Genomic DNA, 27,270 nt, shown 5'->3' on the forward strand with positions numbered 1-27,270 from the left:
GCTCCGCAAAAGAAACAGTCATCAAAACCACTTACTCGGATCCATTCCTGCTCCATCATCCAAAAAGCAAAGCATAAATCCTCCTCGAAGGTCTTCCCGCCTCTCTGTAAAAGAAGCAGTTGCCATTACTGGGCTGTTACCACTTACAGGGTGACAATCTGAGTACAGAAGGTGAACCAAAGTGAAGCCTGGTACAAAAGGTTAGGTCAAATCTAGTTTCTTCTAAGAGTATTATGCTAGGGTGAGTTAAACTTCAGGGCCCTTGAGGATGTGAAGCTTCTCTAGTGCTTTCTAATTCACAAGGCTTCAGAGAATCTATTCAAAGAGACTAGTACTTAACATTTAAGACCACTGAATATGTATATCTTAGCTTTCTTTCTTATATATCATACCTTCCTATATATCTTTTTATATATCTACATGATTTACATAGGGCCAAACATCTGCCGAACACCATGGATCCCAAGTCATTTAAGTAGTCTATTAAGTACTATACCTTATCAACTGTTCAAACTCAACAGGGTACCTTCCTTTGTGATTTAAGGCTGAGGTAACATTCAAATGATGATATCAGATGTAGTATAAGCACAATGGTGGCAGCTGCCACCTGAAAAAATTACTGTTTATATATGATCACTTCTAAACTAACTGCAGATTATGAGCTATCTGTATTCACTCTCATATTCCCTCCTAGATATGGGTCCTTGAAAAGAATCAAAATGACACAAGATGCAGCAAGAGGTTCTTAGTTCTGGGATAGACCTGCCTGGTCAGAATTATAGTCCTCCAGCAGTGAGATCCAGTGCAGCTCTGGTAAGGCTTCCTAGCCAACAGTAAGGGGACATGACACAGACTGTGACTGCCATTCCAGCAGGTAGATGAAGAATTATCTTAGTAGCTGTCTTATGCAGCACCACATGTCAACACTTAACAGGTAGTAACAATAGAGAAAACAGTCTCAAATGAGAAAAAAGGCTATGCTAATTTTCAAGGTGCCTTTTAATTCAATAAAGACATAAACAATGGGAAAGCTAGTCTTGGAATCAGATATGTAGATATAAAACAGAGAAGGAAGTAAGGCAGAAACTGAAGCAGGGACCCAAACAAAACATGTAAAGAACCACTAACATCAACCTTCCCAGTATAGACACTGTTCATGGTCCACTGCTCAGCACAAGAATAAAAGTAACATGTCTATTAAAAAGGAGGAAGTCTGTGTAAAATAGTCTAGGGTCAAGCCCAAGGCTACTTTGGAGCCTAGTCTCTAAAGGAGAGTCCAAACTTCAGTTCACTTTGTACAATTATCTATCCTAACAAATCTGTTTTAAATGCTTTTTGTTTTCCTTCAGGGTAAAACTAAGTGAATCATGACTGCCCTCTGCTAAATAGACAAACTAACGTAAATTAAAATATTATTTGAGATGGACCATAAACCACAGAGATTTTTAAGCATCTCTAATGTTCAGGAGGCTAAACCCTCATTACAAATACCTCTTCAAAGTTCCAGAGTGAGGCTCTTTCTGGAAAATCCTAGTAGATGAGAACATTTCTCCCTAAGGCAGTACCTCTTATCAAAATCTAGGTAATCCAAATGAAATGTGGCAAGCAGGAACAAGGGTTTTCTGTTGTTCTTGTTTTTAAAGTATTAAAAGCTTTCCAAGTTTCTGTCTATAAGAAACAGTCCCATGGAGACTCAAACTGGGTGAGGGACATTGCATGATGGCAGCAGTGTCCTAGCAGCTGCCCAGAAACATTTGCTGTATACTACGCCATAAAATTATGTGAAGACTGATTTGGAAACTAAAATCTGTTTTGAGCCAAATGCATTTGACAAGTCCCCAAAGACCACTGGAATTCCTTGAATAATACTCAAGAAGTCACTTTTCTAATACCCTTTGTGTTAGGGTAATGTTGTTAGGCTATTTCAGCACCGTTATCTCTTCAACAGTGGGTTCAAGTTCTCCTAGTTCAAGAATTTACCTCAAAGCATTTTGTTGTTGTTTCTTTTTAATGGGGCTAGAGAGATGATTCGGTGGTTAAGAGCATATACTGTTCTTGCAAAACCCAGGAACATCTTATAATATTAACAGTAGAGCCAAAAAAGCAAAATGTAGAGGCTGTCAGGCTGCCACAGCAGCCAGTCTTAAGGCTAACATTTCAAAGAGATGTTCTGTGACAGCTATTCTTGGTTGTCAACTAGACTACATCAGGAATTAATTGGAATTCAGAAATAGAGGGCAGACCTGTGAGGGATTTTCTGCTTGTTTTGAAGTGGGTGGACTCACTTCTTATCTGGGACTTTGAGGAAAGAAGACACACGCCTTGATCTGGGTCTTGAGGCAGAAAGACACACCTTTAAAATCTGGGCCACACCTTCTACTGGAAGCCTAAGGACATGGAAGATGGAAGCTTTTGCTCTTTGCTTGCTTGCCCCCGCCTTGCTAGCACATCCATTCCTTCACTACCATTAGAGCCTACCTCTTCGGGATTCCAGCATGTACAGAAGACCAGCTGAGACATCCAGCCTTGGGGACTGAACAACTACTGGATTCTCGGACTTTCCATTCATAGTCAGCCATTGTTGGATTAACTGGACTGAAGCCTGCAAGTCATTCTAATAAATTCCCCTTTCTATGTATAGAGATTCATTCTGTAAGTTCTGTTACTCTAGAAAACTCTGACTAATACAAATATTAGTACCAAAACTGACTCTAGAACAGCAGAAGTGTAAGGATGAATCTTTTAAGCATTCATCTGTAACAACAATTTGCCAAAACCTTCAGTTACTGAAGCCTCTCCAGTTATTCCCTCTCCTGGAAGTTGAGAGAATACTGAAAGCCCATGGTGTGAACCATATAGTGAGATAAATACCTAACTGAGCAACTGTGAGTAGGAACAGATTTGGTGATCCTGTATGTGAAATAAGGAAAATGATCATGCTGGTTGGTTGCTCAATTTATCTCTGGATATGTTGACAAGGGATAGGGATGAACTCTGTGATAAAAACCTCTAGCAACCTCTAGCATCTCAAAATATGTATGGGGAAGGACAACAAAGAACTTAGTGATAAAACTGACCAGTTCCAGATTCCCACAGTTTAAAAGTTTCTAAATGTGCCCTAGAAGAGCATCTTCTCTCCAGCAGTCTCAGAGCTAAAGTTGCAGAAATATCAAACCGAAGCCCTCATATAAGGCTGGCTGAATTACAGAGAAATTTCAAGTCCCAGTCTCAGATGGTATTCAGTTAAAGTAAGGGCATTAGTTGGTAAAGAATGGGATCCTGGAGCTGGAGAGATGGCTTAAGAGCTTAAGAGCCCTGGCTGCTCTTCCAAAGGTCCTGAGTTCAATTCCCAGCAACCATATGGTGGCTCACAACCATCTGTAATGAGATCTGGTGCCCCCTTCTGGCCTATAGTCATACATGCTGTATACATAATAAATAAATAAATCTAAAAAAAATGAATAAATAAATAAATCTTTAAAAAAAAAAAGAGCAGTAGGTTTAAAAAAAAAAAAAAAGAATGGGATCCTGTAATTTGGTGTAGGAATGTGTGGAAGGAACCTATTGAAGCTGAGAACTTGGAATTCTCCGGTTCTCAAGGGTTTTTCTCACCTGAGGAAGTAGTACCCTCAATGCCACCCCTTGAAATATTGCCTTTTTCACCTCTGACTGAGGAAATTAACCCTTCATTGTCTGCTAAACAAGCAGTGACTTTCTCAGAAGGAGAAATGGCCAGATGTACAATTGTTCACTGATGCATGGGCTTGAAGCCAATAGACTGCCTAGTTGGTTAGGGACTTGGAAAGAGCATGATTGGAAAATTGGTGAGAAAGACATCTGGGGAAGAATTATGTGGATAGATGTCTCCAAATGGGAAAAGAGTGTGAAGATACTTGCGTCCTATGTATACACTCATCAAAAATGACTTTTGCTGAGAAGCTCAATAATCAAGTAGATAGGATGGCCCATCCTGTGGATGGTCAGCCTCTTTCCCCAGCCATTTCTGCCACTGACCAATGGGGCCCATAATTAAGTGGCCATGGTGGCAGAGATGGGGGGTTATGCATGGGCTCAACATGGATTGCAACTCACCAAGTGACTTGGCTACAGCTACTACTGAGTGCCAGATGTGTCAGCAGCAGAGACAAACACTGAGCTCCAGATATGGAACCATTCCCCAGGGTGACCAGACAGTGACCTGGTGGCAGGTTGACTACACTGGACAATTTCCTCCATGGAAAGAAGAACACTTTGCCCTTACTGGAGCAGGTACTTCTTCTAGTTATGGATTTGCCTTTCCTGCGTTTCCTCCTCCAGGAAAAGAACCAAGACCTGCTGAGGTGCTTGCCAAGGATAAAGGAAATACAGGATGGGTAGTAGAGGAGGGGAGTTATAAATACCAGCTAAGGCCATGTGACCAGTAACAGAAACAAGGATTATAGTTGACATGAGTATTGTATTTTGTTAAGAATGTGTTTGTGCAGGCGGTGGTGGTGCATGCCTTTAATCCCAGCACTTGGGAGGCAGAGGCAGGTGGATCTCTGTGAGTTCAAGGCCAGCCTAGGCTACAGAGTGAATTCTAAGAAAGGGGCAAAGCTACACAGAGAAACCCTGTCTTGAAAAACCATAAAGAAAAAAAAAATGTGTTTGTACAGATATCTGCGTTTTCTTTCAATTTCCTTATTATGTGATGTAACATCAATTAAGAGAATACCAATGGTTATCATATTTAAGTATGATACCAAAAGAATGTCCCCCAAGGGACATTGCCACCTATTCTAAATTTATAATGCATTTCCGTTTATACAAGGGATAGTTATATTATGTTAGGCATAATTATGATCTGGTTAAATATATGTGTTTCTAATTATATGTGGGATAATTATATTATATTATATTTAGGCATTATTATGACCTGGTTATTGTCCTCATTTAGACTAATGACAACATAAAGAGATATGATGTGTGTCAAGTTGACAAAGGGTGGACTGTGATGGCTATTCTTGGTTGTCAACTTGACTACATCTGGAAGTAACTGGAATCCAGAAATGGAGGGTACACCTATGAAGACATTTTCTGTATGGTTTGAAGTGGGTGGATTCACTTCTTGTCTGGACCTTTAAGGAAGAAGACACATGCCTTGATCTGGACCTCGAGGCAGGAAGATACACCCATAATCTGTGCCACACTTTCTGCTGGAAGCCTATATAAGGACATGGAAGATGGAAGCTTTTGCTCTTTGCCTGACTTGCCCCCGCCTTGCTAGCACACTCATTCCTTAACTGGCATTGGAGCCTACCTCTTTGGGATTCCAGCATGTACTGAAGACTAGATAAGATGTTCAGCCTTGTGGACTGAGCAACTACTGGATTCTTGGACATTCCACTCACAGCTAGCCATTGCTGGATTAGCTGGACTAAAGCCTGTAAGTCACTCTAATAAACTGAGAGATTCATTCCAAAAGTTCTGTTACTCTAGACAACCCTGACTAACACATGGTCTCAACATCTCTTTAAATTACCAGCTATTTTCTACAACTGATATAAACAACTTTCCAGGGTAGAACCTCTGCTACCAGGAGTAGTGAAGGCCTAATTCCAAGATCTTGCCTTCCAGAAAGATGACTAATACTGGATCATTTCACCACCCTCTTAAAGCTCCTGGGTTCTAAGACATATATGATCAGAGCTGCCCCATTTCTACCAATAACATGAAGAAATTCCGCCATCTCCAGGCTCCAGAAACCAGTTATTTCCCCCTCACTTCTTAAGCAATAGAAGGTCTAAAGTCTGGCTTACCAGCATAAATGTCTATTCTGGTGGCATCAGCATCTCTGCAAAATTAAAGGGAAAAAATCTGAGATACAAATTAGAATATGAAGTATTAATCAGCAAAATGCATAGTATTTTAAGTGCAATGAATATTATTTTGAATTGTTCAAGCTATGAAAAAGAATCAGGAGTTTAAGGTCAACCTTAACTACCCAAGAAGTTTGAAACCAGTCTGGGCTACATGAGACCATCTCAAAAAAATTATGTGCCATTGTAGCACACTGTGGTCGCACTAAATTAATAAGCAGTGATTTTAAAAATAATTTTATGAGGGGCCGTGGTGGTCCAAGCCTTTAATTCCAGCACTTGGGAAGCAGAGGCCAGCCTGGGCACAGAATGAGTTCCAGGAAAGGTACAAAGCTACACAGAGAAACCCTGTCTCAAAAAAACCTAAAAAAAAAAAAAAATTTCATTAACTTACATTTTTTTAAATTGAATGGGAAAATTATAAACTGATCAAGATTAAAAGAAAATGGGAATTTTGTAGTTAAAAATGTGTTATCTAGTACATTTCAATGAGCAGGTAACAAGCATATATTAACAAAAGCAATAATAAAAGTCAAGTATGATATCACACATCTGTAATGCCAACACTCAAGAGACTGAACGGAAGCAGGAGAATCTTGGGCTGTAGAGTAAGGTCTGTCTCAAAAACACAAACAAAAGTACTAACAGTATAAGTCAGTTGTACAGACATTAGAAATTACAAGTAAATTAACTGAGGAAGTTTCAAATTCTACTACCAACTCTTACCCTCTTCTTCCTCCATTAGTTATCAACACTAGTCAATAAATACTTGAATTTTAGAGTTTACATTCAATAAAACCAAGATAATCCTTAATGTAAGTATAAACAGAATCTTTGTGAACAAACCCAAACTTTTACTTGTTCTTACACAGGAATATGTATCTTCCAATGCTAAGAACACAACATGAGAGTGTTGAAACATGATTCCTTCTAAACATTGCTGCTAACAATGGAAGACATTAGACCAAGCATAGTGGCACACAGCACATGAGAGGCAGAGGTCAACAGAACTCTGTAAATTTAACATCAGCCTGGTCTACACAGTGAGTACCAGGCTAGTCAGTTATATAGTGAGGTTCTGTCTCAAAATAACAAACAAGGGCCTGGAGAGATGGCTCAGCGAGTAAGAGCACTGGCTGCTCTTCCAGAGGACCTGGGTTCAATTCCCAGCACCCACACAGCAGCTCACAACTGTCTGTAACTCTCTGGTTCCAGGGGATCCAACACTCTCATGGGACACTAATAAAATAAATAATCTTAAAGGATAGTTTAAAATATATTTAAAAAAAAAATAACAAACAAAAAACCCACACTGGAAGATACTGACTAAAGAGTATTCACTTACAATAAAACATGAATTTGGGAGAAGGTGCAAAAGTCTGACCTAGTTTTAAAGACATTCAGTGGTACAGTGCCTTGGCAGCACAAATTAATACTATAAGCTATGTATCCCATTAGTTTGACTCTTAACTTCCTATCTTAATTCCCTACTTTTCACAATTATCACGCTCTGATACACAAGGGAAGGTGGTTTGGAAGTAGTAAGTTTCCTATTTTTAGGCTGGAATACAAAGAGCAATGAAAGAATTTAAGGTAATCAAGAAAAGTGCCAATTACTGTGATAATAAAAATACTTCTTGCTAACAAGTCTCTTAGGAGTTGCAACAAATACAACAAAAACATCTTACTCTCAAGTCATCAGAGAGCAAAGGTCATGATGATCCATAAAGTTCCTATTCCAAGCAATTATAGGCTGGAAGACTACGTACCTTGCATTATCAACCAGTTCAGCAAGAGCACCAAACAAGAATTCATGAGTGGTTCTGAAATAATAAATTTTAAGAGTCAACAAAAGAAGTATGAACTGAACTATGAGTCTTAAGGTTATAAATATTTAAAAGGCTTAGAAAACATCTAAAATCCTCATATACATTACTGATGTAACTACTAAATGTAAACTTCTCCATAACACAAGCCTTTCTAGAGCTAATTCCCCTCAACTCAAGTCCTGTCATTTACTCAGAAACATTTTTTCTTCCTATTTTTAATTGAAAAACTCACCTTAAAGAATCTTTAAATTTCCACATGTAATATTAAAAGTAGTGATAAGTCTGACTAGAAAAGAAATGCCTACATTTTATCTTTTCATTAATTTAACCAGCTGTTTCTATACAAGAGGAATTGTAAACATTACATTTTAACAAGTAAATGTCTTGAGTTCTCAATAATGACAGGTATGTTCACAAAACCCAAACTTTCAGTAGCTTCCAGGAGATAACCACTGAAGCGTCTACTTAAAAAGTTACTTTTCTCTGGAAACCCAGAAGACCATACCAATTCTTATCCTTGAAGGAGAATTCGATTTAATAATAGACAAAGACCTGGTTTTAGCCAACATCTAAGAAAGTTAAAATTATAGTATCTCCCTTTTTGAAAATAAGTAATTTTGTTTATAAGGTACACAAAAGCCTGAGCTTCCTCTTTTCACTGGTACAGATCACACAGAGGTTTTTATATCTCAAGATGCTAAAAGGTATGCTCAATTTATACTTTCTTAATTTGTACAATTCCTATAATAGTCTTCATTAAATATAAAGTAGGATAGATCCACATAGAACCATCCAGAAAATCAGCTTGACTTTTAAAGGAAATACAAAGTTACAAACACAAACTATAATCAACTTTCATAAATTATTATTGCTTTTTCAGTTTTAGTCAATAATCAAAATGACATTTCCTAAACATTTAGATTGAAATATAATACCAATACCTAGCATTTAAAATCTCCAACCCCTTATCATATTGTTTTAAACAAAGTGTAAACCATTTGTTTATAAAAACTCCTAACTGAATTCTCCAAGAAAATTGATTGTCCTCAAAGTTACTCTTCATTTTTTTTTTTACTATACACTTTAAATACGTAAAACTATCTTTTCCTAGAATTTTAGGAAGAAATTTTCTCCCATGAGATCAGTGAATATATCTGTTGCTAATCCAAAGACAGTAGGACCAAGAAATATGCTGCAGCAAGATGTAGACTTTTTTTTTAATCACCAATTCACTTACGGAATGGAGCTCAAATTCTTCTGGCTAAAATCCAAATGTTAAGTACTTGACATGGAAGACTCAAACTTCTAAAAGAAACCTTGCCTTAAAAAGTCATCTCTTTATTATAAATATTTAGTGTTCACAGTTGTTGTAGCAATGCCTGTAATTCCAGGAGCCTATAATGACATCATTTTAGAGGTAGTAAGATGAACTCAAGGCCTGCCTGGACTACGTAGCAAGATACTATCAAAAAAAATTTAAGTAAATTTCAAAACTATTACCTTAAATTTGCCAAACTATCAGTTGGATAAAGAATGCCCTGTGTATTCCACTCCATTTTTGTATAGGAAGTAGTTCTCAACCTGAGGGTTACAGCTCCTTTGGTAAGCCTCTATCTTCAAAAATTCTTAACAGTAGCAGTTATGAAGTTGCAACAAAAATAATTTTACAGTTCCACAACATGAGGAACTGTACTAAAGAGTTGCAGCATTAGGAAGGTTGAGAACCACTGGTATAGGGAGAGGGTTGAGGATATAGGTCTGTGGCACAGTGTTTGTCTAGCATGCACAGGCCTTAGATTTAATTCTCACAGGAGACAGACAGACAGAGACGTAGACAGAGACAGGTTGGAAAATTAAGGTGAATTGTTAAAGACAATGTAAATTAAAAGTCCCAATCTAGGCGGTGCTGCTGGTGGTGGTGGTGGTGGTGCATGCCTTTAATCCTAGCATTTGGGAGGCAGAGGCAGAGGCAGAGGCAGGCAGATCTCTGAGTTTGAGGTCAGCCTGGTCTACAAAGTGAGTTTCAAGACAGCCAGAGCTGTTACACAGAGAAACCCTGTCTCAAAAAACAAAAAACAAACAGAACAGTCAATCTAGAGACAGAGGCTGTAGCTCGGTGTCTGAGCACTTGCCTAGCATGCACAAGGCCTAGGTTAGATAAGACGACAAAAAAGTCAATCTATAGCTAGGCATGATGGCACACAACTGTAATTCCATAAGGCCAAGGGAAGACAATAACAAGTCTTAGGCAAGTCTAGGCTATATAGCTAGATTGTCTTCAAGACAAAATTATTAAGAGGGGAATCTAGGCCAGGCGGTGGTGGTGCACGCCTTTAATCCCAGCACTCGGGAGGCAGAACCAGGCGGATCTCTGTGAGTTCGAGGCCAGCCTGGGCTACCAAGTGAGCTCCAGGAAAGGCGCAAAGCTACACAAAGAAACCCTGTCTCAAAAAACCAAAAAAAAAAAAAAAAAAAAAAAAGAGGGGAATCTAGCTTTGAGTAGTATCATAACCAATCAGGTTTATCTGAGGTGCAATTGCTGCTAGTTGAAAACTACCCCAATGACTTGAAATACAGACAAAATTGGAAAAGTGGAAATTTTTGATAGTCTTTTTGACAGGATTTCTCTGTGTAGCTTTGCACCTTTCCTGCATCCCACTCTGTAGACCAGGCCTCGAACTCACAGAGATCCGCCTGGATCTGCCTCCTGAGTGCTGGGATTAAAGACATGCACCACCACCACTGCCGGGCTTATGAATATGGTTTTGTTTTGTTTTGTTTTTCAAGACAAGGTTTCTCTGTGCAGTTTTTGATGCCTGTCCTGGATCTTGCTCTGTAGACCAGGCTGGCCTCGAACTCACAGAGATCCACCTGGCTCTGCCTCCCTAGTGCTGAGATTAAAGGCATGGGCCACCGCCGCCCAGCCATGAACATGTTTTTAACATAAATTAATGAATGGGGGGGGGGGGAATCAGTTCCCAGTGTATGGTAATAGGAGCATACTATATTAAGAACCAAAGTATAACTTGTATCAGAATGGTGTATCAATTCACATACAACAGAGCTCAAATTCTTCTGGCTTAAAAAATAATGTTTCTAGGCTGGGGATGTAACTCGGTAAGGCTGACTAACATGTATGACATAAAACTAGGTATGGTGGTATAAGCCTATAGTCCCAGAAATCAGGTGAAGGCAAGAGGATCAGAAGTTCAAGGTTATCCTTGGCTACTTAGTAAGTTTAAGGTTAGCCTGGGCTCAAAGACAAGAAAAGGTTTCTGGCCTTCAGTTATGAAAACTATAAATAACAATTATGGGGACAATAACACTGCCACAAGAACAAAAAAATTATCAAAAGCACTATGCACTTCCAATTGTTTCATATAAAAAAATGAGACATTTAGAATCTATTAAGGGGCTATTAAAAGGGGAAGCTGTGGCGCACGCCTTTAATCCCAGCACTCTGTGAGTTCAAGGCCAGCCTGGTCTACAGAGCAAGATCCAGGACAGGAACCAAAACTATAGAGAAACCCTGTCTCTAGGGGAAAAAAAAGGGGGGGGGGGCAACAAAGCACTTCTAGCTAAAATTTCACTGTATTCTATGCAAAGTTTAAGAATGTGCTTTGCATATATAAGATCTAAGGGGGAAAAAAAAAACCCAAATCTTGTTGCTAGCAGTATCATCAGTATTTTATACATATATATTTCAGAAACCTAATAGATATTAAACTGTAGCTAAAGAGTATTTTTGTATGGTAGCACACATCATTAAAGCGCCTTCTGTGTTCTTGGTAAGGTCAGAAAAAATATTGAGAATCTCATATGATAGATGGAACTTATAGATATTGACATCATTGTTCTAAATATTTCTTAAAATCATAAAAAAAAAACCCACAAAAATGCATGAGATTCCTTTTTTGCCAAATATTTCAAAAGGTACATTTGTTTGCTGGCTAGCATTTGCAATATAATGAATAAATATTTTAAAAAATATTTCTCAAGTCATGCAAGAGGGCACACACCTTTAATCCCAGCACTCAGGAGGCAGAGGCAGGTGAATCTCTGTGAGTTTGAAGCCGGACTGGTCTATATAGTGAGTTCCAGGACAGCTAGGCCTACATAGAGAGACCCTGTATCAAATTTAAAAAAAAACAAAAACCTTCTTCACAGAACTAAATATCATTTGCATATCATTCGAAGTCAACTAATCAGTAAAACACAAAGGCTTTTATAAACTCTGATGCTTTCAATTGTTATTTTACCACATGTGACCTTTAAGTTTTTTTACAGCTCAGCATTTCCAGCAACAAAATTACATGTAAATTTGTTCATCATATAAAGAAAATGGTGTTTCTCTATTTAGCCAACCTGAATTTAAATCAAAAAATTGTCCACAAGCTCAGAGCAATGGAAGCTTTGCTGAGTTTTTGAGTATGTTGACAATAGTTAATTGCCCTAATTAGTAGAAAATAAAGCTAGAGGTACATGCCGTTAATCCTAGCACTGGGGAGGCAGAGGCAGGCAGGGATCTCTGTGAGCTCAAGAAAGCTAAGAAATCGTGGAGTCATTTTATATTCAAATAGTGTGTGCACATACAAGCATACATACATACCTATATGTATATACACACACAAATACATGGTCACCCTACCATTTCAGCAGGCTTGTAAATCATATGAAACCCAAGTCTCTGACTTAATAGGTCCCTGTACATTCATTTCTCATAAAAAAAAAAAAAAATAAAATAAAATAAAAAAACCACCCAGAAATATCATATGCCAAAGGTAAGTCACGGAATGTTCCGAGAGTAATAGACAAAAATAGTCACCTTATACTTAAGCATTATGATCACCTGATTACATAAAAGTATAACAAATCAAATGACTTAAGATACACATCATAATTTATAAAAAAAAGATCTTATGCCAAAGGAACCACCACTATAACAAGAATAGCAGCCATAAAACCAACCACCAAAGAGTTTAAAACTCCTTTAATGTGAAAACCCTAACCTGTATAATCCCATAAAAAGCAACATATACTATTAAAAGAAATAGATTAAAAGAAACTAAATTTTTTTTTTCAGGCTATCATGAGAATTTGCAAGCCTGCTCCCAGCCTTGATGTAGCTATAACCAAGAATAACCATCATTACTAAGTATCATAGGATCTAATTTTCACAAAAATTAAGACCTATTTATTCTCTCCAACATACACTTCTGAATGTATCTGCTTAGAGACTGGAGATGGCTCAGTGGCTTAGAGCACATGTTGCTCTTGCAGAGGACTCAGGTTCAGGTCCCAATTCCTACAGGGTAGCTCACAAGCATCCCTAATTCCAGTTTCAGGGAATCTGATGCTCTCTTCTGACCTCAGTGGGTATCAGGCATGCACATGGTACATATGCATACATACACTCATACACATAAAAATATTTTTTAAGAAATGTGTCTAGTGTCTACCACCAATGAGCAGGCTGCATTAAATTTTAGTCTAGATCAAACAGTATAAAGAAAATAGTAGACACTTGACTGTTATTTGGCATAATCCTCAAACACTATCATATTAGCTCCATCATACAAATGAAGAAACTGAGGCTTGAAAAAACTGCCCTGTGCACAGGCACAGAAAAGAAGCACTCAAATTTAGGGTTTGTGAATTTCTAAGTACAGGCTTTTCACAAAACCACAAAAATTTCTACCCCTCTAGCCTGGGCTCTGCTTGCAAGTCTACATACTAAGGAAAATAGATAAAATGTTTATTTCACAATTCAAAATATGGTTAATATTGTTGATGTAACATCTGAAATCTGGCATTTTTAAAATTTAAAAGAACAAAGAAGGTACTGTTAAAACCAATCTTTCCTTCTCTGAAGTTGATTTATTAAACCACTCAATATTACATGTAAAACTTTTTAGTTTTTTCTTAGAATGAACTCCCAATCAAGTCATAATGACCAAAACAAAAACAAAACCTCTTAAAATTAATTACAAACAAAAAACCTAAGTTGAGGGCTCAGTGTGGTGGCTCACACCAGAAATCCCAGCACTCAAGATGCTTAGGCACGAAGATCAAGGCCACCCTGGGCTACACAATAAAAGCCTAAGTAAAAAAAACAACATCCTCATCGTTCATGGTATTATGCAGTTAATATTTCTTCTGGTAAGACTAGACACAAAATAGAATCATTTCAAAGATCAAATTTGTGATCCAAATAAGAAATTCCAGTTTCCAAATGCTATGCCATTCCTATGTTCAAGCAAGCACAAAATTCCAATTCAACATGGATAAAAGTCACAGAAAATTCTCCAACATCAGCCTTAGTCAAGTAACTCAGTTTACTTCTTTGCTTTGGCATTGTCTACATACTATTAATAAAGCATATAATAACAAAAGGAGAAATAATCCATAGTCCTCAGAAGCTTAATAAAATAAACCAAAATGGAAGACTTATAAATCGGGAAGTTAAGTCCTCTGCCTTAACAGACAAGAAAACAAAACCTTCAAGGTAACAGTCAGAATTGCATAATGGTTAAAAATACTAAGCGCTATAGTCAAATCTGGGTACCTTTAATCTGCCTCTGCAGCCTTTCTGAAAGCATTTAAACAATTTAATTTCCTAGGGCCTCAGTTTTCTCAAATGTAAAACAAGAGTAACTGTCAACCTATATTTTAAGCAATGAATTGCTGGTACTACTGTTATTGCATAGTGTGGTGATGTTGGAACAAAAAGATTTTGAAGGCCAGTCTTCAAAGGTCTTCCAAGTTTCTGAAAATTTGTAATTCCAAATTTCAAATCTGATGTGTGCTGACATTTATAGCACACAATCAGCCTTGAACAGAAGTGCCCTTCACCTGCTTGTTTTTAATATGTAGCTCAAACATAAAGAACACTGAAAGTGTAACCAAAGGCTGTGCTAGCATTTTTGATTAGTGACCTAGGTTCCAGTTTTATAATCTGTGTCCAAGGTAATCTCTACGGTACCATCTCTAAACTGATCTACTTCAATAAAAAACAAACAAAAAGCACTTCCTAAACAATGCAAAATAAAACCTCTTAGAGTTAGACAAATCACTGCTCAGAAAAAAAATTACTTCCTTTTCAAAAGTTTGTTTGTTTGTTTGGTTGAGGGTTTTGGAATTTGTTTTGTTTGTTGTTTTGGTTTTGTTTTGAGACAATTTTCTCTGTGTATCCCTGGCTAGCCTGAAACTCACAGAGATCTGCCTGTCTCTGCATCCCAAGCACCAGGACTAAAGGCATGCACAACCACTACATAGCTCAGAAAACATTTTTTTTTTTTTAAAGTATTATGGAATCACAAAAGGCTAAAAAAATAACTGCACTATTATGGGATGACTGAAGTCTATGCTCTCTAATCTGCAGAGGGTTCTTCCACTAACTGGACCATTTATTCATTTAGGTCTCCATTAACTCATCTAGTACTCTAAGAATACTTACCTCGAGCTCAAAAGTAACAGGTGTATGTTTTTGACTAGTTTTTAGCCCCAAAAGGTAACTAAATGAAGGTGTTTTAAGAATTGATACTGCCAGGCAGTGGTGGCACACGCCTTTAATCCCAGCACTCGGGAGGCAGAGCCAGGCGGATCTCTGTGAGTTCAAGGCCAGCCTGGCCTACAGAGCGGGATCCAGGAAAGGCACAAAGCTACACAGAGAAACCCTGTCTTGAAAAACAAAAGCAAAAACAAACAAAAAAAAGTACGTTGAGGCTGGTGAGATGGCCCAGTGGTTAAGAGCACTGGCTGTTCTTCCAGAGGACCTGGGTTCAATTCCCAGCACCCACATGGCAGTTCACAACTCTAACTACAGTTCCAGGAGATCTGACATCTTCATACAGACATACATGCAAGCAAAACACCAATGCACACAAAATAAGAATAAATAAATCATTTTTTAAAAAAAAAAGAATTGACACTAGCTGGGTGTGGTGGAGCACACCTTTAATCCCAGCACTTGGTGGGCAGAGGCAGGCAGATCTCTGAGTTCCAGCCCAACCTCATCTAAATAGTCAGTTTCAGGGCTATGTAAAGACTCTGTCTTCAAAATTGATAAATAATAAGCCCTAAAATATTCCATCCTGAATTGTAATGATGTTAATCTTTTCACTTTCTCAAGAACCATGAACACAGCATGCTTCTGTGATTTCACATATTTTGAGGGAAGACTACCTAAATCAAGGGCTTTAAAGAAATCTCCACTCCACTTAGCATATACAAACTATATCGGATATACTACCAATTTGCCAAAAAAATTAAAGCCAATTGTTTGCTGAAAAAATAACAGCTTTCTTCTTCCAAGTTGATCATTCACATGTCATCATCTTGTTGTTGTTGTTAGAAACACTTGTTATACCCAATTGTCTAGGCTGTCACTAAAGATGTGCAACAGTTGATAGTTGATACTGGATGGTCCACATTCTGGCGATCCTTTGTTGGATTCCTATTAAACACTTGGATGAAACAACTCAATACACTGATTCCATATAGTTTGCATTTAGAAAATTTTGATCCAGTAAGTGAAAATCATTTTCTTCTAGATTAGCAACATATATTTCACTGATCTCAGTTCTTCAATAGCGCGCAAGACATCCAGTGATACATCTCAGGCCAATGACACATGCCAAGGAATAAAAAAGCAAAATTTTCTGAAGTATTTCCATATTAACATCAAGGAGGAGTTACTGGTTACCTCAGTGGCACCTACAGGATACTTACGAATTTGTGTGCAGATATTCAAAGGTTAGTTGAGCTCGGTTGAGACTGCTGTAATTGGTGAAGGCCATGACTGCAATGAGTCTCCAGTCTTTACCCGTTAACAGGGGAAGTACATACGACGGAAAAGGTTTTCCTAGGGTTCTGTCCAATAAGGGGTAAATGTGGGCTTCTTAGTGACACATAAAATTTCCCTAGTATCTATCCAAAATATAGTCAGACATTTGAAACTGCAAGTGATTTAAGTATTTTGGTGACTATGATGTAATATTTTGGAAAGAACTACATCCTAAACCTACAGTCCTTAAGAGTGGTGAGGGTCAAGCTTCCTCCATGCAATTGCGTTGCGTCAAAAAAACGAATGCTTCTGAATGGTCTTCAAAGTTGGCGGTTTATTTCTGCTTCATCTTCGTGGTCTTCCAGTCCTTCTCTGTTTCCTGAAAAGAATCAGGAAATTGACCTACTTCTGCCAGAAAGTCGACGGTCCACCTACGTCATTACCACGGGAGACTTCGCCGCCACCACCGAAGACACCAGGCTCTTCAAACAAGTGTTCTACTGGCCAGTGCGGCGGAGGAGTGGATGCTATTTCCCGCTTCACCGCTTCCCAAGTGAAAGGTCCTCGGTGCTGCCTGGCGATTTCCTGCCCCGAGCCCCGGCCCACCACAGCTGGCTAGGATGCCCCAATCACCACAGGTGATGGGTGAAATTACTCACAGTGGCCCACAGAAAACACCGCACACGCCACCCTCCCCGAATCACCTCGGGCGTGCCCTGCCCCCACTCCCTTCCGAAGACAGCCTCGGGCCCGCAGGCCTTCCCAGGCCCGGGTCCTGTGGCCACCTCCTCGCTCCTGCCAGAGAGGAGTTAGTCCCAGATCCAGGGAGGAGAACCAGGGGGCCGTGGCGAGCGCACCCCCGGATCCGTTCGGGCGTTGCCTGCAGCTCGCAGATGCCTTTGTCCCTCCCCGCGGAATTGGAACTCAACCACCGCAGCGCGCTCTTGGAACCATGTGCTGCCGCTGCTGCCTCCGCCGCCGCCGCCGCCGCCGCCGCCCGAGCGCGCGCGCGCGCGCCACGCCGAGCCTGCACAGATGACGACAAGAGCGGCGTCACGACATTCAGCGTTCAGGACTTCTCCGCCGTCGCCGCCGCCGTCGCCGCCGCCCGCACCGCTACCTCAGGACCCCGCTTTGTCTCCGTCAGCGCACGCAGCGCGAGTCACCTCGCTCACTCCCGACGGCCCGTGCCTCCAAGGCCTCCGCCGCGCCCTCGACCAATCACGGAGCCGCCAGTCTTCCCGCCCCCGCCCTGAGACCCCGCCTCCGGATTGGCGGGCCACGCCGGCCCACGTGACCGGATCTTGCCAGGGCTGGCCCGCCCCCGTCACGTGAGGGCGCGCGCCGCGCTTCCTGCTTTCCTGACCCTCTCCGCCATTTAAAGAAACAGTACCGGGGGCGGGCCGAGCGACGCAGCCGGGACGGGAGCTGCAGCGCAGAGCGGAGGAGCCATCTTGTCTGGTCGCCGGGGAGTCAGGCCCCTAACTCGAAGAAGCCCTGGCGCGCCCTCCCCCCCTCCCCGGTCTGGTAGGGCGAAGGAGCGGGCGTGCGGTCGATCGAGCGATCGGTTGGCGGCTCTTCCTCCTGCTCTGGCATCCAGCTCTTGGGGCGCAGGCCCGGCCGCCGCGGCGCGCGCCCGGTGGCCGCTGGCGCTCGCGCCGCGTCTTTCTTCTCGTACGCAGAACTCGGGCGGCGGCCTATGCGTTTGCGATTCGACGAGGAGTCGTCCGGGTGGTTGGCGGCGGGGGGCAGCTGCTCCGCCCCGCTCCCGGGGAGGCGGCGGGGGAGGCTGGGGTGGCCGGGGCCGGCCTGGAGGCCTGGCGCCACCCTTCCGGGCCTGCTAGGACCCAGTTGGAGGGACAGGAGGGAGCTGGAGGATGGTTGGTGGTGGGCTTTCTCCTTTGTCTTTTCCTGCTTATGCCGCCTTAGTGGGGGGCCGGCAGCTCTGGCGGCAGCTCCGGGGTGGGGATTCGAGCTCCGGAGTCGGAAGATCTGGGTTTGCTTCCGGGCCTAGCCACCCGCTGGCCGAGTGACCTTAGGCAAGTCACTCTGTAATTTGTCCGCGCCTCAGTTTCCTCCTCTGCCTATCAGTGTGTGTATGGGATTGAAAGCGCTTCACACAAGCGTCAGTTTACATAAAGGATGATTATTGTTTGTATTTTTTCTTTGAGTTGCAAGAAGACTTAGCAATTGCTCATTCCCTGAAATTAGGTCCGGGAACCTTTTATTGGAGTTGGAGATCAGCAGGCTCCTTGAATTTGTGTGCAGAAACATGTGGGAAAGTGCATTCTAGGGGAATGAGCGCATCCACCGATAGCAAGTTTTCAAAGGGGGCTAGGACCCAGCAGAGTTTAGAACAATTCATGCCACCAGGGGGAAACTGAGGCCTACATGTCATTTGGGACCCCTCACAACCAATTTGAAGCCCCCGTTTGAGTCCCTGGTTATATGTGAGCTGCTTCTTAATGCATAATGGCTATTTCGGGTAACATCATTTCACTGCTTGGCTTCTATTCTAAGCCCTTTCCTCTCACCGTAGGGTGCCTGAAGGGTGGCTGATACATATGGTACAATGGCACCCGATATAAAGCAGCTACAATTAGGAGTGAATGTGTTCTGTAGTATCAAGAAATGTAATCTTTGGCCCAGCAATTGTTTTTCTGCTGCTTGTACTGGTGCCTGACTACTTTTCTTTCATTGACCATTTTCTATGACCATAATAGACATCCATCGTTTGCTCCTATTTTGTATCCCTGGTTTGCGTGGTTGATAGTGAACAGGCTTATTTTTAAATGGTGCTGCCAAACCCAGCTAATGGTGCAGGTGGATTTTTAGCAAGCGGGCTCCCTGGAAAAGACTGAACCAGGCATTGGATTCCTGAAGATGTTTGGGGTTATATTTTGGTTTGGCTTGTTTGGTTTGGTTCGTATTATTAATTGAAGGTTAACAGTCTCTGAAAAGTTTTGTTGGACTTTGGCTGAACCACAAAATCAGTATATTTGGAAGTAATCTGAAGCTTAATTTTTCCTGGCCAGCCTTGTATTCTAATTGCTTGCAAGTGTGAGACTGAAATGGCCAAAATGCCGTTGTTTTTTTATTTCTCTGTTAATTGTCAGCTGCTTTTCTTAAATTCCAGGCCATTATCCAGCAAACACTATAAAGATGTTTGAACAGTTGCATTTCAAACATTTTCGTTTTGTGGAGTGGTGCTTATCAAGTGGTACAGCTCTCGAAGCAAGTGAACACAAACATATTTAAGTGTATTTTGTATGATTAGAGGTTACCAATTCTGATATTTTATTCAAATGTCTAAAAAAGTAAGTTGACTATTCCCTTTACCAAAGGGCCAGAGACAAATGATTTCCCTTCAAGAGAAATGACTGTTTTGGAGAAAAATGTGTTGGTCTTAGTTCTTTTGTAATTAAATCTGGATGTACCTCAAAAGACTCTTTAAGACTGTGGTGTTAAAAGGCTTTCCTCTGGAGAAAGGAGAAGAGAAAAAAGAAAAATCAACTGGAACTTAAAAGCTTGAAATTCTGTGACAAAACACAGATGTCCAGGATTGGAGGTTCATGAAGTGTTTGCAGTAGTTGGAGCGGATACACTTTTCAGTGTAGCTGCCACTGTGGACTCCAGGTTTCCAGATTTTCAATCACCTGTGACCCTGAAGAGCTTGTCAAGATGTGGCAGGAACTCTGGAGGTAGATGGTTCGTGTTTTTCAAGTTTGGAACTGTGGATCTTGCTGTGAGTAAAGAGGCAACAAGTCACCAAGCACTGCCACCAGCACTATACTGGGAACTTGAAGACCCGAGTTTCTGTCCAGACCCTCAGTGCCAACTGACAACACTGCATCCAAAGTGAACTACGGTACTTACCATTTTCCAAATGCCCTTACTCTCCATTTCTGCTGCACTGTCTTCTTCTTACTCCCTTGACTCTGGAAATGCACTTCTGTGGTTCATCACTTGGCACAGCTCTGCCATTTCCTCATTTGCAACTAAAATGCTCTCTTCCTGTGACCCTCTTAACATTAGAAAAAAACATCTTTAGCATAACTTTAATCTTTTATAAGCAAAATCTGGTAAAAGTGACTTGCATGCATTTGTTCTTTTTCCATATAGCAGATGCTGAAAGTAAAAACCTTGGTTTTATGTCCGTTTGCCCAAACATGCCACCATGTCTAATGAAGCCTTTTTTAAAGCAGGGAACATAACTAACATTATTCTTGATAAAAAGAATTTGTTAGATAAAAACCACATTCTTTCATGTTTTATTTCTTAATTCTAGATTCAAAAGAAAACTAGGGAACCATAGACAAATGAATGGAGAGTCGAATGGGAGATAAGCATGTTGACCGACCAAGGCCTTGGTCCAGATAGAGCTTGTTAAAGTGAAGGTTAGGACAGTTTTAAAGGACGGGGTATAAGACAGCATTGGGACAATGCTGAGAAAGTAAGGATAAAATCGGTGTGTTACCTAAAAGCTCACTTATTTTTGTACCAGTTGTGAAACCACTTTTCTATCACCTAATGCCCAGGAGCCTGAAAACAATTAAATTACTGCCCCAAAGTAGGAGTTTTAAGGCATTCCCTATTTGTTGATCCCTGAGACAGTCAGAAAAATACCTTTGCCAGAGAACTATCAGCATTTGTTCATCCAACCTTTCTTTTTTGCTGACTTTGCCTCTAGCAATTAATATCTCTATCATCATGTAAGCCAGGCTTGTGGATACCCATCAGACAGTTGATATGCTGACAGCAGCTCCCACCCCAGTGTTAGACTCCTGTGTTTATAATTCCATGCGCTTGTTACCTTAACTATTTTTCCCTGCCCCTTCTAGTCCTGTGCCTCCTGATTGCTGAGTGTTCACCTGGAACCTCCGATGACCTTCTGCTAGTCCGTCAGCCTGCAGACCTGGTACCTGGATTTTTGTTCACGGTGATTCCTACCACCTTACTACTGAAGAAGACACCATTCCAGTGGACCACTGTGACCCAAGAAGCATTCAACCATCATGATGTGACCTTTACCTCCACTCCTGTTCTACTCTGCCCAGATTCAGCACAGCCCTTTATAGTGCAGTCAAGAGTCTTCAAGCCAAATAACTGAAGCTATTTTATCACAACAAAGGCCAAGTTTATTCCATAAATGTACAGTTCATTTCTGCAATTAAAAGTCTTCAGAGACACATAGTAAACTTGGACCGGGGGATTTTGTGTTTTGTTTTGTTTTTAAATTGTCAACACTGTCTGAAAATGGCATCATCTCTGAGAACAGCATTGGAACCTACTCCACAATCTCAAAGACTGAAGTTTGAATGAACTGCCTAGGATTCTGTCAAGGTCACTGGACTCTTGGTTTTTTCATACTTCAAATCTGTAGCTGTAACTGAATGAGAAAGCAGATATTCTGACCCACTGGGATCAAAACCAAGGCATATTGAATTCCTCATAGTATCATCTTTGGGTTACTCAGGAACCAAAATTTTTCACCCATTTAAGAAATTCTACTAAGGAATCCCTTTACTTAACCATCTCACAAGGCTTCAACCCAGATTCCAGAAAAGACCTTGATACGTCAAGATAGAACTTATATGGTAATCTCCTTTGTTTATATAGCACTTTACAGGTTCAAAGCACTTTCATATACATTTATGTCAGTTATCAATACAGTCACACCCCTTTTTGAAATAAGGAAACAGAATTTTAAGAATTTAAGCAATTTCCAATGTGACACAGTAGGTGTCCTTCTGACTCCTGGTCCAGTATTAACCTTGGCATTATCTTAGCCTTCACTTTATTCACAGTATTAAAATACCTGGAGACTGAAAATGTACAAGTTTCCAATTTATATGGTGCCCTTATTAGCATGATGTTTGAAGTTTAATCATGATAACTATATTTAGACCAGAATCCTTGATGATGTCCCTAAGGTATAAGAACAAGCAGTCTCCATGGTGGTTGGTGATTTGGGTTTAAAAAAAAAATCTTTAGAAAACAAGGCTATTATGCAATATGAAACAAACATTTTTAGATTTCCTTATTCATTTTTATGGTCTTCCCAGGTATAGACCGATGAACTACAGATCTGCACTTGTTTTTGCTATTGCTTTAAGTTTTATTAATGTTTTGGGACACAGAAAGCTTACCTATGGCCTGTCCCCAAATTAATAGGTAGAATGGGCCATTTGCTTTTATATATGTATATAATTTATAGTTTTTGTTGTCAAATGAGGTGGTAAAATATGTAATATGTGTCCCCACACAGTGTAGTGTAGTGTATTAGGGTTTCGAGACCTGCAGTAAAGCTTCATATAGCTGTTTAACCCAATGTACTATACATTGTTCAAACAGATTGCTGCAGGGGTTTTTGTTTTTTCCAATACTCTTTTTAACAGAATGGGAAACTGTTAGAACTGTTACCAGTGCTTAATTATTGGCAGATTGGCCTGGAGACCCAGTAATAAATTCACTGTTTGAAACTGCCCTTTCATGTTTTGTCATTAACTACTTGAATTATTATGTTACATCTCAGTGTTACACATTTTGATTATTACTTTTTTGTCAAGGGGACCTCTAAAATATGGGAGAATGGAGGGGGAATTGACTTTTGTGTCAGTTGAGTTAGCAGTAACTTCTCAATAGAGTCATGTAACTTTTAAAGGAATTGCTTATCGAGTAAGGAGGGAAAAGGAAGAGATAGAATTAGAGTTGTGGCCCAGTCAGATCTTATTGCTTAAGTGAAGTCATCCAACCTTGGACTTCTCAAAAGTAATATTTGCAAAATTCCCAGTGCTATTACAACTTAAAAACAATAGACACGTTCCCCCATAGTCATTTTTTAATCAATTATTTTTATCAGTTTTTGTGGAATTTCATATAGTGTCATCCCCTCCACCCACCCACCCCCAGTTTGTGTTGTCCAGATACTCATGGGGCCACTCGCTAGAGCATAATCAAACTTTTTAGTCATTTTAGTCACTAAAGCTCAACTTTAAAGTAATCAAAATTTACAGTAAACTCAAGCTTTAATTCCATCAATCAATAACATGGTCCACATTAGGTAATTAGTTCTACTTGTAGTCTTAGCATTGAGCTTGCTTACCCATATTCTGGTTCCCATGACCTATTTTTTGTATTTCAGCATTTTGTGAACAACTTATCCTTATCACTGATTTTCCAAAGGCTTTGTGCTCATGAAGTCCTTTGAAGGAAAGCTACGTGGAAGTCCAGAGTAAAGTGAAGCTGCTCTGGATGAAGTTATGAAGCAGGAGTAGGGGTCTGCAGCCTGCCACAGCTATCTTCCTTTACCACCATGGTGACACCTAAAGGGACCTCCTTAAGTAAAATTCTTCAGAAAATACTGCTTGAGACCACTGCCCAAGACAACATGTTTGACCTGAATGACATTCTGACCTTTTAGGTACTTCCAACTCTATATAGTTCATATTCAGTTGATGCTGAGCATGTTTGGAGATGGGTATGCCTTTGTCCAGAGAACGCTCATACAGTGTTGTCAATTTTATTAATAGCATTCCATCCAAGGTGAACTTCCTGGAGTTGGATATAGCCAGAGAGCAATTCATGTGTATCCTACACCGAAGAACCCCATTAACTTTCACAAACCTGTAACTAGTGGTACTGGACGTACTCGACTTGGAAGTCTTGGAACTTGGATATACGAATTTGCCTGAAAGCTGGTATTGAAGCTGATGCCTCATTGAGGCCATCTTAGACCAAGTTGTTCATTTGATCTCTCCTCATTAACTATGGTATTCCATGTACAAAGGATAACCATTGACTGTGAAGCAAAATCCAAATACACTTTTTCCTAAAGGGCCTTGCAACCTGGTTATCATTCACTGTCTCAAATTTCAAGTCATGTGACTCAACTATTAGTAATTAAACTGCTTCATGGTTTTCTGTTACTTAATAGCTACTGTTTACAGGGCTTTAAAAAACAAATCCCTCCAACGTGTATTTCTGCCTATTAAAAATTAATTTAACTACTCGCCTCTACATGGAACAGATCATCCTGAAGACATACTCTGAACGTCTTTTGTCATATATGTGACTTAAAATATAGCTAGAAATTTTTCCTCTACCCAGTGAGATATTCCTTAATGATTATACTCCATGCCTGGTACCATCAGCTGTATGTGATAGGCATAGTTGGACACAGATTCTTTGACTCTAGGCCATGATAACTTGCTAGGCACTTCAAGTAGCATATTGTCAACCTATTTGCTGGAAAAGTAGAGTAACTTGGAAAAAAAAATCTAAATGGCAGCTAAGGATTTTTCAGTATTCTTGAGTTTCTGTCCTTGTGGATATTATAATGGAATTTCATCTGTCTCATACTATCACTTTACACTAGTTCAGAGTGGCTGACTTTATTCCTTACTATGAAGTATTCTTAAGACATTAAGATTGTTTCTCTGTAGAAAGGATAAAATTCCTGAATATTGAAATCATGGCATAGTGAACAAGACTTTAATTTGTGACCTGAGAAAATCTCATTCCTCAACTTCATAGTCAATTTGTGGGCCAACTACCAGAGCTACTCTTGAGTGCATTGAGTAAACATTGGAACTGCCTCCTTTAAATCCTTGTTTCTATCCCTTAACCATGGTTATGTGATTCTTACACAAATCAGCAAATCAGACTTAGATCTGTTTATTCTAAACTGCTCACAGTCAGCAAATCAAAATCTGGATGACTTCTGCTTGTATATGCAACTATTACTTGTAAAGAAGAAATTACAGATTCACTTTTCTATTACCTCTACATTATTAGCTCTTTCTTTTAAATGTATTCACAGAAGAAAAAAAAAGTCTACACTGCCAGTCATACCCTCTAATCCTGCCATACTCAGTTAAAATGAGGAATCAAGAATCTAATCAGTGATTGGATAAGTAGAAAAAACTAAAACTTAAGGCAAAAGCCTTAATCTTGGGCCTTGTCTACTGTCTTCATGCCTCGGAGCTCATCTAAATCTTAAAACAGTGCCACCCAACCAGTCTGAGGCCTTGACTTGCCTTTAAGATGATTCTTGGAGATGGGCTGTATTACAGAAGGTGAAGACTTGATTACCAAAGAAAGTAGAGCCAACTACGACAAACCTGGCACTACGATCCTGTTGCTCCCAGATGTAGCATAGACTACTAACTAGAACCTCAAGTCTGCATTGAGGATATAGCCTTCTAAGCTGACAGTTCTTGCACAGATAAGCAGGAAAATGAAAGCTGCTATACCCAACTGGCCCTTTAAGATCCAAAAATTTTATGTCTGGAGTAAACCCTATGGAGTACCCAGGACAAAAACTAATTTACAGAGCTTCGTTGTTAAACTGCCTGTTCTTCCAGATTATAGCTTAACTGTTGGTATGGCTGGCCCTGCTGAAGTTACTCTTGTCTTTACTTGTCTTCAGCTCTTAACCTGCCTGTTTTGACATGCTACTGCAATCAGACTAACTGGCCTTGAGAAGACTACAGTCAGTTTCAGCCTCTCTTATGCCCAGTTCCATCAAGGAATTTTGAACAGAAGGAACCTGTACCTCACCCATCCAGAACTAAGTTCACCTTAATGAGACATAGAGCAACACCAGAACTTTACCACTGAACTTAATTTGCAACTAACTCAAATAGCCTCACAGATCTGTTTGCCAAGTAGAATGGTTTTCCTGCTTCACATCACCAATGTAGTGGGGCACTGATAAATCTGACTTGAATGGAAACCCTATGGTGAATCCTTGAGTATGATGCTAATGAAAATTACTGTTCATTCGATCGAATTGTAGGCTTCCTGATGACAGGATAGACATCACTCCTGGTGAATTTTAGAATTCGATTACCAAGGAAGAAATGCCAGCTACTATAAGTCAACTTTATAGGCAAAGATTAAGCTCACTGTACCTGGTCCTTTCCTGGATGTCGTTTTTTTTTTTTTTTATTGCCAGGTGTCCATTCCATCTCACTAAAACAACTTCTGATGTTTTTTGGAACCATCTCTTCCAATTTTCAGTCCACGTGGTTTAGACACTTGTTGAATTTTGTACTGGACAAGTTACTCCAACTTCATCAATCAGCAAAGTCCATCTTGACTCTAGTGATTGGTTCAGGAATGGATGCATGATTCAAGTTTGTCCAATGATAATCAACCCTAGGCTTTTTACTCAGTTGTGGAGATGTTCTCTTTACTTAGATGCTTTAGCTTTGTAGAAGAAAAACTCAAAACCAACAGGGCCTACTATGTTGAATGAGCCAGGCAGAAAATGAAGCCAGTTCAGAGGGAAACAGCCAAAAGAGGGAAAGACTTGAGTTCTGATGATGTTTATGCCCCTGGATCCAGCCGTGCCTGAAGCTAGTGGTATATCCCCTGGACTTTGCAGTTATGTGAACCAATAAATACCCTTTTTTGTTGAAGTTACTTTGAGTTTGGTTTCTATTACTTGAAATTTGAGTCCTGACTAATAACAGTATTTACCAGCAAAGAAACTTGACATGTTCAGGTTATTTATTAAGCTAGAGGTCAACGCCACACCAAAATTATTTTCTTAAAAACAGAGAATATTATACTACAGAAACAAAAATTGCTGGTAGGAACTTCAAAGATTGGCTGGAACAATCTGACTCAGCCATAAAAGAAAGTCTATAGTTGTTAACATAAATAAGGTACATTTGTTGTGAGTAGACATGGAAAAATGGCCATAAGGCCTATAACTGAAACAAGTTATGGATAGAAATGTATGGTGTGAACTCATTTCAAAGTGTATGCTTATCTTTGTAAATGCATAGAA

The 27,270-nt window shown here is 40.1% G+C and overlaps 1 protein-coding gene, 1 long non-coding RNA gene and 1 pseudogene across 2 annotated transcripts in view; 2 read left to right on the forward strand and 1 right to left on the reverse strand.

Annotated features, from left to right (window-relative positions):
* Positions 1 to 17,721, reverse strand: part of Morc2 (MORC family CW-type zinc finger 2) — a 42,380-nt gene extending 24,659 nt beyond the window's left edge. Inside the window, exons 1-4 of the mRNA XM_037208247.1 lie at positions 16,418 to 17,721; positions 7,628 to 7,681; positions 5,799 to 5,833; positions 36 to 104 (exon numbers count right to left, since the gene is read on the reverse strand). Of these exons, the coding sequence (XP_037064142.1) occupies positions 36 to 104; positions 5,799 to 5,833; positions 7,628 to 7,681; positions 16,418 to 16,485 (226 nt within the window). The 5' untranslated portion in view covers positions 16,486 to 17,721. The remainder of the gene's footprint in view (positions 1 to 35; positions 105 to 5,798; positions 5,834 to 7,627; positions 7,682 to 16,417) is intronic.
* Positions 10,179 to 10,309, forward strand: LOC114694119 (annotated as a pseudogene).
* Positions 17,722 to 17,844: 123 nt separating the features above from the next.
* LOC119088385 lies at positions 17,845 to 26,900 on the forward strand. The gene is made up of 3 exons (XR_005092064.1): positions 17,845 to 20,340; positions 21,314 to 22,069; positions 23,617 to 26,900. It is a non-coding gene; the product is annotated as an uncharacterized LOC119088385 (long non-coding RNA).
* Positions 26,901 to 27,270: the final 370 nt, after the last annotated feature.

Source organism: Peromyscus leucopus, chromosome 7 (assembly GCF_004664715.2).
Source record: "Peromyscus leucopus breed LL Stock chromosome 7, UCI_PerLeu_2.1, whole genome shotgun sequence".
NCBI lineage: Eukaryota > Metazoa > Chordata > Mammalia > Rodentia > Cricetidae > Peromyscus > Peromyscus leucopus.